At 52.0% G+C, this 16,724-nt stretch overlaps 1 protein-coding gene across 1 annotated transcript; it reads left to right on the forward strand.

Annotated features, from left to right (window-relative positions):
- Positions 1-311: 311 nt before the first annotated feature.
- ITGA2B (integrin subunit alpha 2b) lies at positions 312-16,152 on the forward strand. Its single transcript, XM_077164160.1, has 30 exons — positions 312-2,075; positions 3,693-3,814; positions 3,902-3,999; positions 4,110-4,275; positions 4,550-4,599; positions 4,674-4,719; positions 4,830-4,958; positions 5,310-5,357; positions 5,515-5,558; positions 5,711-5,764; positions 5,874-5,926; positions 6,126-6,337; positions 8,591-8,773; positions 9,056-9,101; positions 9,217-9,321; positions 9,407-9,462; positions 9,549-9,700; positions 9,889-10,014; positions 10,426-10,493; positions 10,657-10,804; positions 11,685-11,777; positions 12,775-12,854; positions 13,166-13,246; positions 13,373-13,472; positions 13,586-13,738; positions 13,852-13,977; positions 14,467-14,580; positions 14,809-14,910; positions 15,076-15,192; positions 15,901-16,152. The coding sequence occupies exons 1-30, from the start codon at positions 1,888-1,890 to the stop codon at positions 15,952-15,954; spliced, it is 3,114 nt and encodes a 1,037-aa protein (XP_077020275.1). The 5' UTR covers positions 312-1,887; the 3' UTR covers positions 15,955-16,152.
- The last annotated feature ends 572 nt before the right edge of the window (positions 16,153-16,724 follow it).

Consider the following 16,724-nt stretch of genomic DNA (forward strand, 5'->3'; position numbering starts at 1 on the left):
GAGTTTCCTTTCCAGTACTTTGAGGTCCACGCAATATATCTAGAAAATTTACAGTTCTAGAAAATGAAGACTGCTTAAATCAAATGGGGATCAGGAGAGGGCCTATTGTTTTCTTTTTGTAGTAAAACTGCTGAGAGAGTTGATTTTTTTCTTTAGACATCATTCGCCACCAAAGCTCTTCCAGAAAAACTAATGATATATATAGAGAGAGCTCTTGAGTCTACCATTCATATTAACTCCATATTAATTTTTTTAACAAATGGGAGTGCTTCTGAGTATTTATGTCCACATTCTGCTTTAAGACTGTGTATTTAATTTTCATAAATTATTCTTGGAGGCCCATTTATCATCCCTGTCAATCTTGTAAATTCATGCCTTCATCATCTTCTAGACCCCAGCTAACTATGCCACTCCTGTTACTTTTTGGCCTTCTTTGAGTTCTTTCAGAAGTCAGAAATTGCAAGGGACTTTTTCTCCCGAGTCCGTGGTAACTGCCATCTTGTGTTGCTGTCACTCTCAAACTTTTACCCTAGTGAAAGATGGTATTTTGAGTTATGTGCTAAGGTGGTGAGGGAAAGGGAAGTTCTTAAGGGATTCCAGAATAATACAGAGTAGTTGGGGAGGATAAAAGAATGGTTAAGTTTGATCTGAAGAGAAACATGAATCAGAACTCCGAAAAGTGGCTATGTTCCTTTACTCCTTGGTACTCCTGGCCTCTGCCTCTCATTGGTACTCCTGTCCTCTTCCTCTCATCTATAAGAGATGACCTTGCCTTTCTTCTCAGAACTCTTCCTTTTCTTCCCATATGTGATTCCATGTTTGCATCTTCAGCCTAAGTACATGCTTCTGTTCAGTCTGTTTATGGTTCTTTCAGCTGTACCTACTACATGTTGGGTTCTTGACTAAGCCCTGGGGCTTCAGAAGGAAACTTGCTCTCCAAGGACTCATGGACCCAATCTAGCAAACAGATTGTAACTAACTGGAGTGATCAGCACTGTGCCTCAGACTCCAGCCTGAGGAGTCAGGGGAGGCTTCCTCTAGTCAGTGACCCCACCAGAATCTTCATAGTTGGACAGAAGCTCTGTCACCAAAGAAGGCACTGCTTCCACCTGAACAACTGGTACAAAGTCTCAGAGTCTGTGAACCAGAATACCCTGGAAGACCACTTTCTCCCTTGCCCAAATGCAAGATCCATTTACCAACCCCCTCCCCAGTGTTAGCTTCACTGCTGTGGCCACACTGAGACTTGCCCCAAGGTGGAGAAGTGAGGAAGCTGCTGCCTCAATATAACTGGCTGAGGCTGCCCAAGGTCCTGGCAGGAGGAAGTGGATAAGTACCATATCTAAAAAGAAATGGCATCCTTAGGCCGTATCAGGGACAGCAGTTTCCTTATTCCTTCCCCAACTTCTGGCCAAGTCAATGTGCACAGCAGTACAGCCAGCTAGGGGAGAGTGGGTGAGGTGGGGACAGGATTGTAGGATGCAAAAGCTGTAGTAAAGAACTGTGGGCTACAATGGAGGTGTACACACTAGTTAATTCATGATTGCACCATCCCAAGCAGAAAGTGATGACTGGTAGAGAAGATAAGATTCAAAAGACAGTTAAGAGGTAGATCCAACAGGACTTGGTGATAAATGATAATGGGGGGCGGGTAGGGGGAGTCATAGCTCTCAGCCATAAGCATACTCCCCCAGGGTGAGGTCACCCCCACTTCCTGGCAATCCTAGGGACCAAATGAGTGCCTCTAGGGCCTATAGCCCATTGCCCTGCCCACTGCTTGGCAAGTTATTCTGAGTTTCAGTTTGATAAGAAAAGCTTCTGTGGTGAAAACCAAAAGGAAGTGAAAGAGCTGGCCCATTTCTGCTAGAAGGTTGTGGGAGAGAGAAGATGGCCAGAGCTTTGTATCCACTGCAAGCCCTATGGCTCCTAGAGTGGGCACAGCTGCTCTTGGGACCCGGTGCTGCCCCTCCAGCCTCGGCCTTGAACTTGGATCCACTGCGGTTCACCCTTTATACAGGCCCCAATGACAGCCACTTTGGGTTTTCATTGGACTTCTACAAGGACAGCCATGGGAGGTGAGCCATGGGAGAAGTCTGGGTGTTGGGAAAGAAAAGGAACCCTCTACTCTGTCACTGCTTCTGTGGGTTTCGAGTTCCCCATTTATGATGGAGGTTGAACAAGATGACATTGGAGTCTGTTCAGGCTGAGCTATAGACAGGAATGCTAGGGAGGGACTGACTCAGGTGAGGGTGGCAGGGAGGAGGTTGGTACTGAACCCCAGCAAAAACAAAGGAAAGACGAACGTTCCTGCCTTCTGTTTTTTCCCAAGGTTAAGTTGTATGACCTGCTCCATGCTCACCCTTTGGAAAGACAGAGAGTAGCATATGTCCTAAATTGACTTGCAAAACTGTAAAATTATCTACTCACCCCAATCCTCAAAATTATAGATATCTGAAAAGAAGCAATGTTATTTTAAGGTTGGGATTGTTTTAAGGTTGGGATTAAATAGACTGAAGTCAGGGAATCTTCAGGGAAGATTAGGGAACTGGCTCATTGTCTTAATAGCTTTACAGTGAATAGTAACTTATTGTGGTGGAACTGGTGGTGCCCATCTTTGGAGAGGGGCAATGGCAGATAGCCTGCAAATGTTCTTGATGGAATTTTTTCTGTTGAAGAGAGCTAATTCTCCCGAAGTCAAGTCCCCATTGCCAAGGTGGCTCACATCCAATGACTGATGAATTCAGGGTGTGGTGGTGGAGTGTGTAAGGATCTGGCATTCTAGCCTCAACCCAGGACTTTTCTGTAGGGTTTGCCAGAACTCCCCAGGAGAGGGGAATCAGGGGACAAAACTGTCATTAGGTCTGCATCTCTGCTTAACTCTCCTCCTCCCACTCCTGTTTCCCCTCCACAGGCATTGATCCCAGGGCCACTTCTTGGTAAATATTCCATGTGCTTTATATATATGCTATTTCTTATATATACTATATATAGTATATAAAATTTAGATACAAAATTTTATAATATATATATCATTTTATTGAGAACCTTTATGTATTTGGCTAGCACAATGCTAATTTATTTCATTTACCCCTGATAGCTTTAATTGGTTGGTATTATCTCCATTTTACGTGAGGTCACACTCACTGAAAAGTTAAATGACTGAGCAAAGTCTCACAGTAAATGAAGAGTTGTGATTTGGACCTAGATCTGCTAAGGGTCCTCAGCTCCATCAGCCCTCCCCCCTCCCATCTGTACCTAAGAGGCATTCTGGCTTCCCTCATTCTCCTTTACCATTGAAACCAGCTCTCAAGAAAAGATGTGGTGACAGTGTAATAGTCTCCAGACAGACGTTCTAGCAGCATGTATTTGAGTGGGACAGGTAGGGGGAGGTGGGGATGGTGTACAGAGCTTGGAAAGTCTTTGACAGTTGGGTTATCAAATCTCTTGTATTCAAATCAAACTGAACTGGTTCAAATCTTACCCTAGGCACGCGATTTGCCCTCGCTGGGGGTAATTTTTCACTGTCCATAAAATTAAGAGGTTGGCCCCCACAGTCTGGAAGGTTTTGTTGAGGCAGGATGGTCCAGCGCTGTCCATGGCATCCTGCCCTTCTGGGCAGTGCACCCAGCGTGGGCACGGGGGTCCGGGGCACGAGGGAATCCACACCGCGCTCACCCAGCTCTCCTGCGCAGTGTGGCCATCGTGGTGGGCGCCCCACGGACCCTGGGCCGCAACCTGGAGGAGACGGGCGGCGTGTTCCTGTGCCCCTGGAGGGCCGAGGGCAACCAGTGCACCTCGCTGCCCTTTGACTTCAGTGAGTCACAAGCAAAGGGGGCAGGGAAAGGGGTCAGAGGGGGTGTGGATGGTGGGCTTCAGGCCCTCACCCCTTTCTACTCTCCAGGGGATGAAACCCAAAACATAGGCTCCCAAACCTTCCAAACCTTCAAGGCCGGGCAAGGACTGGGGGCGTCGGTCGTCAGTTGGAGCGACAACATTGTGGTGAGCACCGCGGGACGGGGCACTGGGAGCAGGGACATCTGGGATAGGATGAGAGCGAGGCGGATCCCGAGCCGAGCGCCCTTTCCCAATCTCCCACGGCCCTACCCCAGGCCTGCGCTCCCTGGCAACACTGGAACGCCCTAGAAAAGAACGATGAGGCCGAGAAGACGCCGGTAGGGAGCTGCTTCGTGGCTCAGGTCCAGAGCGGCCGCCGTGTGGAGTACGCTCCCTGCCGGGCCAACACGATGAGCAGAGTTTACGTGAAGAATAACTTCAGTAAGTGCCTCCGCGGCGTTCCGTTTTGGCCCGCCCACTGCGGTCATTCGGCCCCGCCCTTAATTTGCTCCCTCTGTCTGAGCTCCGAGGCCCGGCTTTCGATCTGGCATCACCCAATGGCCCAGCTCCTAGTCCAGCCTCGCCCCCACGCCGCTTCAAGGCCAGGCCTCTGCACGCCACATGGTCCCGCCCCATGTAGCTCCGCCCGCGCCCTGCCCCTGGCGGGGCTTCCAGGTCCATCCTTTCTCTGACCCTTCCTTCTTGCGTCCTCTAGGCGGAGACAGGCGCTACTGTGAAGCGGGTTTCAGCTCCGTAGTCACCCAGGCGAGTAGCTTAAGAGCCGCGTGGGGCCAACCCCCGAACAGGGTCCCCTCTCACCTCCAGGGCTTCCTTTTCAGGCTGGGGAGCTGGTACTTGGGGCCCCTGGCGGCTATTTTTTCGTAGGTACGTGCTCCATCCCACCCGTTACACTTCCGTCCCTTATCGCGGCTCCGTGCCTCCGGGAAACCACCACCGGCGTCTAGACCCCCCACTCCCTGTCCTTCCGGTCCTAGGTCTCCTGGCCCGCGCTCCACTCACCGACATAGTCTCGAGTTACCGCCGGGGCACTGTCTTGTGGCACGTGCCCACCCAGAGCTTCACCTTCGACTCCAGCAACCCAGAATACTTCGATGGCTACCGGGGTAACTCTGGCACCGCCCTTCCAGGCTTCCCAACAACCTCAGAGTCACCGCCCATCCCAGCCTGTCAGGTCCGCCCACCAACCCAGACTAAACAGCCCTACCACCTGAGGCACCTCCGCCCTCTGCGGCGGTAGTTCACCGGCAGACTGCCTCACTTCCCTGCGTCTGTCCCTTCACGTCGTGTACCCGCAGCGCGCAAGTCTGGGCCTCTAGATGGCCTCAGTTTCCCATCTATATAATGCCGGGTTTGGACTGGGTGGTCTCTGAATCTTCTCCTTCCTCGCCCTTGGCCTTGTCCCTCTTCACCGCTCCCCACCACCCGGAAAAAACTAATTCGCTCTGTGTCCTCAGGGTATTCGGTGGCTGTGGGCGAGTTCGACGGGAACCCCAGTACCACAGGCAAGAAATCCCCGTATACAAGACAGGGGAGAGGCTTGGGGCGCCCAGACCCGGGAGCAACACCTCTAGCCCCGCACAACATCTTCCCTGGGTGCAGCATAGGGAGTGGAAGGAGGGTAGTCACTAAAGCTCATTGGCTGGGCCCGGCTCTCCCCAGAGTATGTCGTCGGTGCCCCCACCTGGAGCTGGACCCTGGGAGCGGTGAGTGTCCCTTGCCCTGCCACTCAGCAACCCGAAGGCCACGATTCCAGATTTCTTGACAATGTCCCGGAAACCTCTTGTCCTTTCTCACCTGGAGCCGGAGGCCGAGGTGCTAGGCGGGAGTGATGTCTTTGCGTGCGGTCTCCCTGCAGGTGGAGATTTTGGACTCCTACTACCAGACGCTGCACCAGCTGTCTGGAGAGCAGGTGGGGAAGGCTGAGACTCTAGGATATGCTGCCAGATAGGAAAGGGTGATGTCGGAGAGGGGGTGTCAGGTACCAGGCCGCGAATTAAGATGTCCTTGTCTTCCTGCAGATGGCTTCATATTTCGGGCACTCGGTGGCCGTCACTGACGTCAATGGGGATGGGTGAGGATGGAGGCGGGCCACCTCACCCAGCTGAGTCTCAAGTCACCAGTGGCCTGCGACGCCCTCACTCTCCTCCATTCCTTTTCCTCACCCCCATGTGATCACCCAGGCGAGGCGGGAGAGTGAGCTTGGGCCAGATTTCACCCTGGCCCCTAGCATCCCCACCCCCCACCCCACGCAATGACCCTCTGGCCCGCAGGAGGCATGACCTGCTAGTGGGCGCACCGCTGTACATGGCGAACCGTGCTGACCGCAAGCTGGCGGAAGTGGGGCGTGTGTACCTGTTCCTGCAGCCTCGTGTCTCCCACCCGCTGGGCACCGCCAGTGTCCTGCTAACTGGTACACAGCTCTATGGACGATTTGGCTCCGCCATCGCGCCCCTGGGTGACCTGGACCGAGATGGCTACAACGGTGAGGATCCAGAGGAGCCCAGATTGCTGCAGAGAGGTTAACAGCAACTACACAGAGCTTAGACTTGACCTCAGAGCAGTGGGAGCCAGGAAGAGCTTTAAACAAGAATGACTCTCTCATCTATGTGCTTAGACAAAAGGACACCAATTAGGATGTGCTTGCATTAGTCCAAGCAAAAAATGATGACCATCTGGAGTTGGGTTTTGGCTTTGGAGATATAGATAAGGGCAACTGCCCAGATAGAGAATTTAGATTACTAGCACTTGATGGGTAACTAGAAGTGAAACTAAGTGAAAGGGAGGAATTGGGTGGGTGATAGAGCCCTTTACTGCTTTAGGGAACTCAAGGCCACGCCACAGGTTTTAGGGTGAGGAGTGGGATCCATGGGTCAACTCTGAACTTGTTCAGCTTCACAGGCTTGAAAGCATTAGGTGGAAATATCTAGAGAATAATTGCATGAAGCTTCTCCACTTCCATGAGAGAGGTCCGAGTGGGAGATAGAGATTTGGGGAGGATGGATGAGGTCTCCAGAAGTCCGTGAAAGACAGAGCCCCTGGGAGGAAGAGCATTTAGGGAACTAACAGAGGAAGTGAATCTGGGAAGGAGACAGTAGAGTGTCCAGAGAGGTAAGAAGGAAACCAGTAGATCTGATGGCCCAGACCAGAGGAAGAGAGCACTTTAAGCAGAGGAGTATGGGACTATTGACACTGTTGAAAGGTACAATTAAATGGGACTGGAGAAATATCCATGGGCTTTAGCAAGTGAATATGACACCGGTGACAGTGAAAAGAACCATTTCAGGGCAGGGTAGGGGCAGAGGCTGGAATGCCATGGGGCAAGACGTGAATGGGGGTGAAGATTTGGAGGCAGCCGATGTAGACAGCTCTTTCAACCAGTTTGAACATAAAAGAGAAAAGATAATCACTGAACGGAGGGAGGGTCAAGGGAAGGTTATTTTAGTTTGGAAGAATATGGAGTAGGTTAATGTGAAGGAAAATTATCTTGCGGGGAAACAAGAGGGGGAGATGATCCAGAGAAGGGTCCCTTCAAAGCGGGGGTGCGTCTCTCTCAGCAGGGCGAGAGGGGTGAAGGAGACATGCATAGTTTAGGGTCAAATAGGGGAAGGAGGAAGGAAAGTGGGTGTGGATTAAGAGCATAACAGTTTTGACTGCTTGATGTGGGGACTCCTATGGCTTCTTTTTATGAAATACGTGATGACGTCCTCTGCTGGAGGAAGGAGGGGTGGGAACTTGACAGAATGGAGATTTGAAATATGTGCTGCACAGGCTGAGACATGGAGCTGACCAGAAACCCCTGATTGACTGCTAGGCAGCCCCAAGGTCCCTGGTGAAGGTCAAAGACCATAAAATCATGGTGCCCCAATCTGCACTATCTCTTCAACAAACCTGGGTCCAGGTGGATATTGACCTTGCTCAAGGTGGGGTCAGGTCAGACTTGCCCAGGCCTGGCAGTGGGACAAAAATGCTGAGGATCTAGCATTCCCAAATGGTCAGGGAATAAGTGAAGAGATGAGGAAGTCAACAGATGGGGAAAGAGTAGAGGCCAAGGCTCTGGAAACATGATTGTGGTCAGAAGTGGGCTTTTTGGGTGAATTCTGCATGACTCAATCAGAAAAAGCAATAAAGACATGTAAGAGAAAAAATAACTGCACAGGAAAAACATACCATAAACAAAGACAGAAGACAAAGGAAAGGCAGTTGTAAAATATACCAAAGATCTTAATACCCATCATAAGCAAAGACCTCTTATAAATCGGTAAGCTTATGATAATTAACTAACCCTCACCCGAATGGAAAGTTAGTAATGATGTTACTCCCACTGTGGGGCTCTGGGTTTGTATGGTGGAAGTGGAATGGGGCAAAGAACCCTAGGGGTGAGGGGGTCAGGATATAATATGTGTTTGTTACTTAATCTTCTAAGATGAAGTTTTCTCATTTCAAATGGGAATAGTAATGCCTAACTTTCAGGATTAGATGAGAATCATATCAAATTTATTTACCTCAGTAGATGGTGAGAGTTGTTACTGTTTTTGTACCAATTCCTACTTTATGAGTTTCTAAACCCCTGGATTGTAAACTCCTGGATGGCAGGGCGGTCGCCTCCTTGACTGGGACTTTTACACCCCTCTCCTGGATTACTGTGGGTCTGTCCTGAAAAGAAGCTCGGATAAATTTCACAGGTCTACCTGCAGAGATTGTATAACAGCCCCTCCCTTCCCGTTACTCCTTCCAGATGTGGCAGTGGCTGCCCCCTACGGGGGACCCAGTGGTCGGGGCCAGGTGCTGGTGTTCCGGGGTCAGAGTGAAGGCCTGAGCTCATTCCCATCCCAGGTCCTGGACAGCCCCTTCCCCACAGGCTCTGGCTTTGGCTTCTCCCTTCGAGGTGCCACAGACATTGATGACAACGGATACCCAGGTGCCTCTGGACTGCCTCCAGCTGGACAAGAAGGGCCCTTGGGCATTAGCTGGAATTTCTGGGAGACAGTGCCAGGGGCCCATGCCTGATTTGGGGACCCGCTGAGAGCTCTGACCCATCAGTGAGGCTGGGATGCCAGGGGTGCCAGGTCAAACCTCCAAGAGGGGAATTGGTGTGGGGAGCCCAAGATGGGGAGCCCAAGATGAGATGACAACCCCATGTCCTCCCTAATTGCCAATGTTGACACACTCCTCCTGCCCCCTCTTCCCCAAATATCTATAGACCTGCTAGTGGGAGCTTATGGGGTCAGCAAGGTGGTTGTGTACAGGTGAGCACTGGATTCAGGGATAGGGTGGGGGAGGGGCACAGGATGTGGCAGCCCACACCATCAGGGGAGGCCAGGCCAGGAGCAGCCACAGTGGCAGACCTCCCTATCCCATCAGGGCTCAGCCGGTGGTGGTGGCCAAGGTCCAGCTCCTGGTGCAAGATTCACTGAATCCTGCTGTGAAGGATTGTGTTCTGCCCCAGACCAGCACACAAGTGAGCTGGTGAGGAGACCGAAAGCATGAGCCACGCAGGATCTGGGACCTCAGGGGAGGCCCTAGTCCCTGAGCCCCACTTGTATCTTTGCAGCTTCAACATCCAGATGTGTGTGGGAGCCACCGGGCACAACATTCCTCAGAAGCTGCGTGAGTGGCATGATGAGGGCAGGAGGGCAGGAGGGCTCCCCTGAAGGCTGGCCAGGGAGGTCCTGACTCTCTGCTTGCCTTGCCAGGCCTAAATGCCGAGCTGCAGCTGGACCGGCAGAAGTTACGCCAAGGCCGGCGGGTGCTCCTGCTGGGCTCTCAGCAGGCGAGCACCACCCTGCATCTGGACCTGGGCGGAAGACACAGCCCCATCTGCCACACCATCATAGCCTTCCTCCGAGTATGCCCAGGCTGGGAACGGGTGGGGCTGGGTGTGCAGAGCTTATCCACAGGGCTTGTTTACCCAGCCCCGTGGTATTGGGCTGGGAGCTGTGGATCAGGAAGGGTCAGTGGGATGGCCCCTGATGGCCAGGAGAGAGTGGGGTGTGCATGGTAGCACAATGGCCTGACTCTTGCCCTCTTCCCCAGGATGAGGCAGACTTCCGGGACAAGCTGAGCCCCATCGTGCTCAGCCTCAATGTGTCCCTGCAGCCTGAGGAGTCTGGAATGGCCCCTGCTCTCGTGCTGCATGGAGACACCCACATCCAGGAGCAGGTGGGGCGGTTGGGGGCAGGCAAGGGATGTGCTGGACCAAGGCCAGAAAGTCAGGGTCAAATCGCAATGTGAACCCCTCTAATCTCAGATGTCACTCGAAACCTAATGAAATCCCCTAAATCTCAGTATCTCCTAAACCCTCATATGAACCCCAAATGTTGCTGTCACCATTAAACTCTGCTGTGAACTGATACACCCTGATATCACCACCAAAACCCTGACATCATTCTAAACCTTAATGTAAACCCCAAAGCCTGAATGGCATACCCAAACTCCTTTTCATCCTCAGACTTTCTAATTCCCTAAATTCTGAGGTGAATCCCAAGCCCGATGTTGTTTTCTTAACCCTGATGTGACCCCAAACCTCAAATGCCCCCAAATTACCCAATCACCCTCATGTGCCCCCTCTAGACTCGCATTATCCTGGACTGTGGGGATGACAACCTGTGTGTGCCCCAACTTCGGCTCACTGCCAACGTGTGAGGAGACACCCCCCTAGTCTACCCTGCCTGCCCTGGCCCTCTCTGCCCTGATGATGCCCTCACCCCACCTGGGTCCTGATCCTTTGTCCTCGGGCCCTCTCCTCCCCACAATCCTGGGCCGGAGCCCTGCATCCCTAACTTCACCCCTGTCCCTGCACAGGACCGGTTCCCCACTCCTTATCGGGGCTGACAACGTGCTGCAGCTGCAGATGGCCGCTGCCAACGAGGGCGAGGGGGCCTATGAAGCCGAGCTGGCTGTGCGTCTGCCCCCGGGGGCCCACTACATGCGAGCCCTCAGCGACCTTGAGGTGAGACCCCCCACCCTGGGGGGCTAAGGGACCCAGGAGGTGCAGGAGCCTTGGCTCTCCTCTCCTCATTCTGAGAGCCCCTGCTACTCTTATGCTTTGCTGTAAAAGCTGCCATTCATTCATTCTTGCACTCATTTATTCCAAAAAGGGACTTGCCAATGGCATTAAATCCAAGAACTCTGTTATAAAACCAAGACCAAAAATGGCTCAGAAATGAAATGTTAACAAGAATCTCTGATAATAATTTATAGATTTCCTTCCTGTCTTTTTTATCAACATTGATCCACATGTTTTTAATTTTAATTTTATTTTATTGATGTAGTTTATAACTGTGGGGTAATTCTCAATGAAATATTTTGTGTTTTTTAATTTCCAAAATGAACATTCATTGACAAAAATAATAAATTGCTACATCAGCATATAAAGTAGAACATGGAAGTCCCTTGAACTGTTATCCCAAGAGACACCCCCTTCCCAACCCTGGCACACAAATCTTTTCAGACTTTCCAAGGGAGCTTAAATACATGTGAGACATGATGAACCTTGAAGACATCATGTTGAGTAAAATAAGCCAGACAAAAAAGGACAAATAGTGTATGATCTCACGTATATGAAAAAAGTAGAATAAGGAAATTCATACCGACAGAAGATTACAGTGAACCAGGAGTGAGATGAGGGTGGGGAATGGGCAGTTAATGCTTAATGGGTGCAAAGTTTCTGTTTGGGGTGATGGAAGAGTTTTGGTAATGGAAAGGGCTTAAATGGAAAAGGTTATGCATAAATGTTATCACAATAAAAATAATTCAATAATAAATTATATATATATATATATATATGAAAGTCTGTAACCATCTTTTTTCTCAAATGTGCCTCCCCAAAGGGCTTTGAAAGGCTCATCTGTAACCAAAAGAAGGAGAATGAGACCAAGGTGGTGCTGTGTGAGCTGGGCAATCCCATGAAGAAGGAGGCCTGGGTGAGTCCTCAGTGCTGGATCTCCTCCACCAGGGGCTTCTAGACAGCCAGAGTTTTAGGGGCTGGGTTTTGGACTCAGATAGGTCTGGATTGGAATCCTAGTCCTCATATTTTCTAGCTGTATGTTCTTTTGTGAGTGACTTTCCCTCTGAGTGGGTGTTTTACTTTGCTAAATGCTAACCGAATACAATGTATCAGAAATGGGACAGCTTTTAAAAAGGGAATTTAAGTTACAAGTTTACACTTCTAAGAACAGAAAAATGTCCAAGGTATCCACAGAAAGATACCTTGACTCAAGGAAGGGAGATGTCTGTCCTGTGGGAAGGCACATGGCATCTGCTAGTCCTGGTTCCGGTTCTGTTGCTTCCAGCTTCTGATGCCAGTGGTTTCCTCTCTAAGCATCTGTGGGCCTTCACTTACCATAACTGGACACAACTCTAGGTTCTGGCTTGCTTAGCATCTCATGGGAAGGCATATGGCAACATCTGCTGAGGCTCTGCATCTCCAAACGTCTGTGTCTAGGTGTCTGCTCTCTCTGTCAGCACTCCAAGGATCTTCAAATGTCTGTGTCTCTGTTGGCTCTGAGCTTTCTCCAAAACGTTCCCTGAAAAATCCAGTAAATGAATCAAGACGCACCTTGAATGGGCGGAGTCACTTCTCCATCTAATCAAAAAGTCATACCCACAATTTGGCATGTCACATCTCCACGGAAGTAATGTAGTCAAAATATCATGCCACAACTGGGTGTTACATCTCCATGAAAAAATCCAATCAAAGTTTCCACATTAAACAATAGGTTTGTTCCAAAAGATTGGATTAGGAAAGAAAATGTGGCTTTTCTGGGGTGCATAACAATTTCAAAGCAGCGCAGTGAGTGTCTTAGTAATGAAGATAACAACGGTGATTTTGGAAGGTGAGAGTGAGGACTGGAGGCCCTATTCAGGGTGGGGCTGTCCATAGTGGGCATTTGGCATTGACTTTGCATCCCCTTTTCCCAGATGGGAATCACGATGTTGGTGAGTGTGGGGGACCTAGAAGAAGCTGGGGAGGACGTGTCCTTCCAGATGCAGATCAAGAGGTACCAGACTGGGAAGCACATCCCTTCTCCTATCTGACCCCAGTGCAGAGACCCTCAGACCCCCTCCAGACAGAAGAGTCTTCTGAGATGTCTGCTCTTCAGACCTCCCTATTCCCTTTCTGCCTCAGAGACTTATTTCTGAGACTTGGAGCTCTAGAGGAAGGTCCTTCCTTTCCCCGGTCTAACTTTAGTGTGACATACTGTTTGTGAAATTAGTTCTCTCTGAGTCCTCTCTGGCCTTCGCCCCAAGAGTCCTGAGGTTCACTCGGCTGGTATCCCTGACCTGCCCCTTCTCACTCACTCCCTTCCAGCAAAAACAGCCAGAATCCAAACAGTGAGATCGTGGTGCTGGACGTGCCAGTCCGGGCACAGGCCCATATGGAGCTGCGAGGGTGAGAGGCCAGGGGTAGATAAGGGAAATGGCAAGCGGGGCCCAAAGTTCAGGGACCCCTGGGGGAGCCCTCACAGGCTGGTCAGGGGGGTGTCATGCTCACCCTCCAGTGCTCGGGCACCTGCAGGAACTCCTTTCCAGCCTCTCTGGTGGTAGCGGCAGAAGAAGGTGACAGGAAGGAAAACAGCTCGGACAGCTGGGGTCCCAAAGTGGAGCACACCTATGAGGTAGGAGGGAGCCACTGGGTCTAGGCTGGGGTAGGAGAATCCTAGGAGCTGGGGGCTGGGGGCTGGAGGCTGAGTCACCTACCACCCTGCCGCCAACCTTCCCCACCCTCCAGCTCCACAACAATGGCCCTGGTACTGTAAGTGGCCTCCGCCTCAGCCTCCACCTTCCTGGCCAGTCCCAGACCTCTGACCTGCTCTACATCCTGGATGTGCAGCCCCAGGGGGGGCTCCAGTGCTCCTCACAGCCTCCCTTCAACCCGCTCAAGGTGAGCGCCTGGGTGGAAGAAAGGGATGTAGGGGGTCCTCAGACCAACAACTAGCGCACCTCTGGTAGGGAGTTGAGCAAACGGTGGTGCCTGATGCTCCTTTGCCTCCCTAGTTGGACTTGGGGCTGCCTACCCCCAGCCCGTCTGCAGTTTACCCGGTCCATCACAAGCGGGAGCGAAGGCAAGCATTCCTGCCAGGCTCTCAGCAGCCCTCGGAACTCCGGGATCCAGTTCTCCTGGTGAGCAGGCTCTGTGGTCTCCAGCTGGGGCCACCCTGGGGTCTAGGGAGCAGAGGGGGTGGAGGACAGGGAGAAGCACCCAAGTCTCATGTAGGCCTCACATGGGCCACCCCTAGCCCCATGGAGTTCTCCAGGCCCAGAAGCATGGAGGATTCCACTCAGCTTGAGTCTGGGGTGGGATGGGGGCACTTGCATTTTTTAAGGTTTAATGTAAGGTTCCCAGTACATTTAAAAAAAGAAGAATAAATGCCAAAGCAGGGCTACAGAATTTCTGAGTATTTATTGCTGTCTGATGACCTGCTTCTTTTGGAACTCTCCCTGTATCTGGGACTCTGAGCAACTCTGGAGAGAACGTCCAAACCTTGAATCCGAGGACCTTCCTGAGGGAGAGGACCAAGCTCCCTGGCCTCTGGTCCCCTCTGTGGTGGGTCTTGGGTTGACAGAGTGATGGGTCAGGAGGGGCCTGGAACTGATAACGTGTCCCCTCAGAGCTGCGACTCAGCGCCCTGCACTGTGGTGCAGTGTGAGCTGCGGGAGATGGCGCGCGGGCAGCGAGCCATGGTCACCGTGCGGGCCTTCCTGTGGCTGCCCAGCCTCCACCAGGTGGGGTGGGACAGGGACGCAATGGGGCAGGGGGCGGGGCTAGGATGGGGCCTGACTTGGGGGACAGGGTTTTCTGGAGGTGGAGACCCAGTTCACTCTGGAGAGAGGCAGGGGTTCACTTTAGAGGGGGGCGGAATTAGCCCAAAGGTAGGACCCTAGGGCTTGGACTCTTGCAACCAGTAGGCCTCGGGAGGGTGTAAATGTCTCTTCCTCCTCACCACTCCACAGAGGCCACTAGATCAGTTTGTCCTGCAGTCCAAGGCCTGGTTCAATGTCTCTGCTCTTCCCTACGCTGTGCCTGCCCTCAGCCTGCCCAATGGGACAGCTCTTGTGAGTGTGGGGGGTGGTAGGGGAGGAGAGGAGACCTGTGGGATCCACTGGTCTTCCTAGAAATCAGTGCCCCGCTGATTTGGGGGTCACCAACCCGCCCGTTGGAATACTGATGGAAGGCAGGTGTCATGGAAGAGGCTGAGGAGGCCACGGGTTTGCCCCCAGGTGCAGACGCAGTTGCTCCGGGTTTTGGAGGAGAGAGAGATTCCAATCTGGTGGGTTCTGATCGGCGTACTGGGTGGTCTGCTGCTGCTCACGCTGCTGGTCCTGGCCATGTGGAAGGTGAGGCGCCAAGGGAGGGTGCTTCACAGGTGAGCCAGGGTTAACAGGTGGAAAAGGTGGCCCAAGTGGGTGGTCCAGGGCCCATCTGCCTAGTCTCCACTGTAGGAACGCCATTCTCCAGAGAGCCTCTGCCCCAGGACATATCCTTGGAAAGGGAGGCTCTGAAGTCCTTTCGACTCTTTCTTCCCTGAGAGGAAAAGTCAGGGAATGAGTGGTGCCTTCAGGAATCTCCGGGTTGCTGAAGAGGAAAGACTGCATGTCCTCCGAGCTCTGTCCTTACCCCTGACTGAGGCGGGAGACCCTCTGGGCTGAACCAGACCTGCTCCCCACTCCCTATAGGCCCCCCTTGGTCACTCCCAGCTCTGTGGCTGGAGAACAGGTGGACTGGGCTGGATCTGAAATTCTCAAACCCACTTAGGTGCCCAAGCGCCTGAGTGGTACTTTTAGGGAGACTCACACATTAAACCTGTAATAATCAAATATATATCATGTGCTAGAGTCATAAAGAGGCACAGTATTTAAGAAAAAATTCACAGGAGAAAAAAATTTTAAGCTAATTTGTTATGCACATTGCCTCTAAATGGTGAAAGATACATGCTGTGAGTCCAGGGAGAGGACTTCCTGGCTTGCTGGGTTTTAGCAAACTTTCCCCACTGATGCCCTGGGGCTCAGAAACCATCTCCCTACCCCGGCCCTGTGTTCCCCCAGGTTGGCTTCTTCAAGCGGAATCGGCCCCCCCTGGAAGAAGATGACGAAGAGTAGGACTGATGGGTGCACGCCGCCCTCTGTTCCAGCAGGAAGGCCAGCGTGGTGCCCACTCTGCCCTTCCTCTCCACTTCCACACACTCAAGGGATGAAGCCACTCCAAGGGGCGAGGTGGGGGGCCCTGGCGTCCTCTCCTTCCCAACAGAGGTGGGCCACCCCCTTTCCTGTTGCCTAATAAAGAGGCCGGGTCTCCTAGCCCCTATGTGCTGCCTCTCCTTGGGGCCAGGGAAGGGGAGGGGCTACCAGAGGAGTGTCTGATGCAGGGAGTGAGGGCAGGTGGAAGTGTGAGCAGAGAGGGTCTCTACCAAAGCAAACGCTGCAAATTGCTATCCTTGGGGAGTGTCAGGGAGTAGGGAATGGGGTTGACAGGTGTGAGAGGAATAAGGAATAAAGAATAACAGGGCCTCTGGGTGAAGCTGGAGGCCCCAGGAGGAGGGGAATCTCCTCTAAGGGTAGGTGGGACAGAGGTTGGGCCACCAGAGAAGGAGGTTGCATCCCCTGTGGACAGCTTTAAACTACATTTCTCATCATTTTTGAGGAATAAACCTCAAAGTGATCTGAGACTGGGGAAAATAACACCTTGATGCCCCCGCATCCCAAAAGGCTTTTGAAGCTGAGTTCAGAGTGAGGAGAAATAGAGGGAGGCTGGCTAAACTCTCAGCCTAAGGTAGGCAATGTCATGCCAGGGAGGGGACAACAAGCATTGCTCTCTGGCTGCCCTGCGCTGTTTATTCTTTCTTACCAAGAACTGTCTTCAGTTAGGGAAG

This window comes from Tamandua tetradactyla, chromosome 6 (assembly GCF_023851605.1).
Source record: "Tamandua tetradactyla isolate mTamTet1 chromosome 6, mTamTet1.pri, whole genome shotgun sequence".
Classification (NCBI taxonomy): domain Eukaryota; kingdom Metazoa; phylum Chordata; class Mammalia; order Pilosa; family Myrmecophagidae; genus Tamandua; species Tamandua tetradactyla.

Bases quoted from the DNA above. Each gene is read 5' to 3' on its own strand.
- ITGA2B (XM_077164160.1), top strand. From the start codon at position 1,888: ATGGCCAGAGCTTTGTATCCACTGCAAGCCCTATGGCTCCTAGAGTGG. The intron at 5,358-5,514 runs GCAAGAAATCCC...GGCTCTCCCCAG, and splicing joins CGGGAACCCCAGTACCACAG to AGTATGTCGTCGGTGCCCCC. The intron at 9,102-9,216 runs GTGAGCACTGGA...CTATCCCATCAG, and splicing joins AGCAAGGTGGTTGTGTACAG to GGCTCAGCCGGTGGTGGTGG.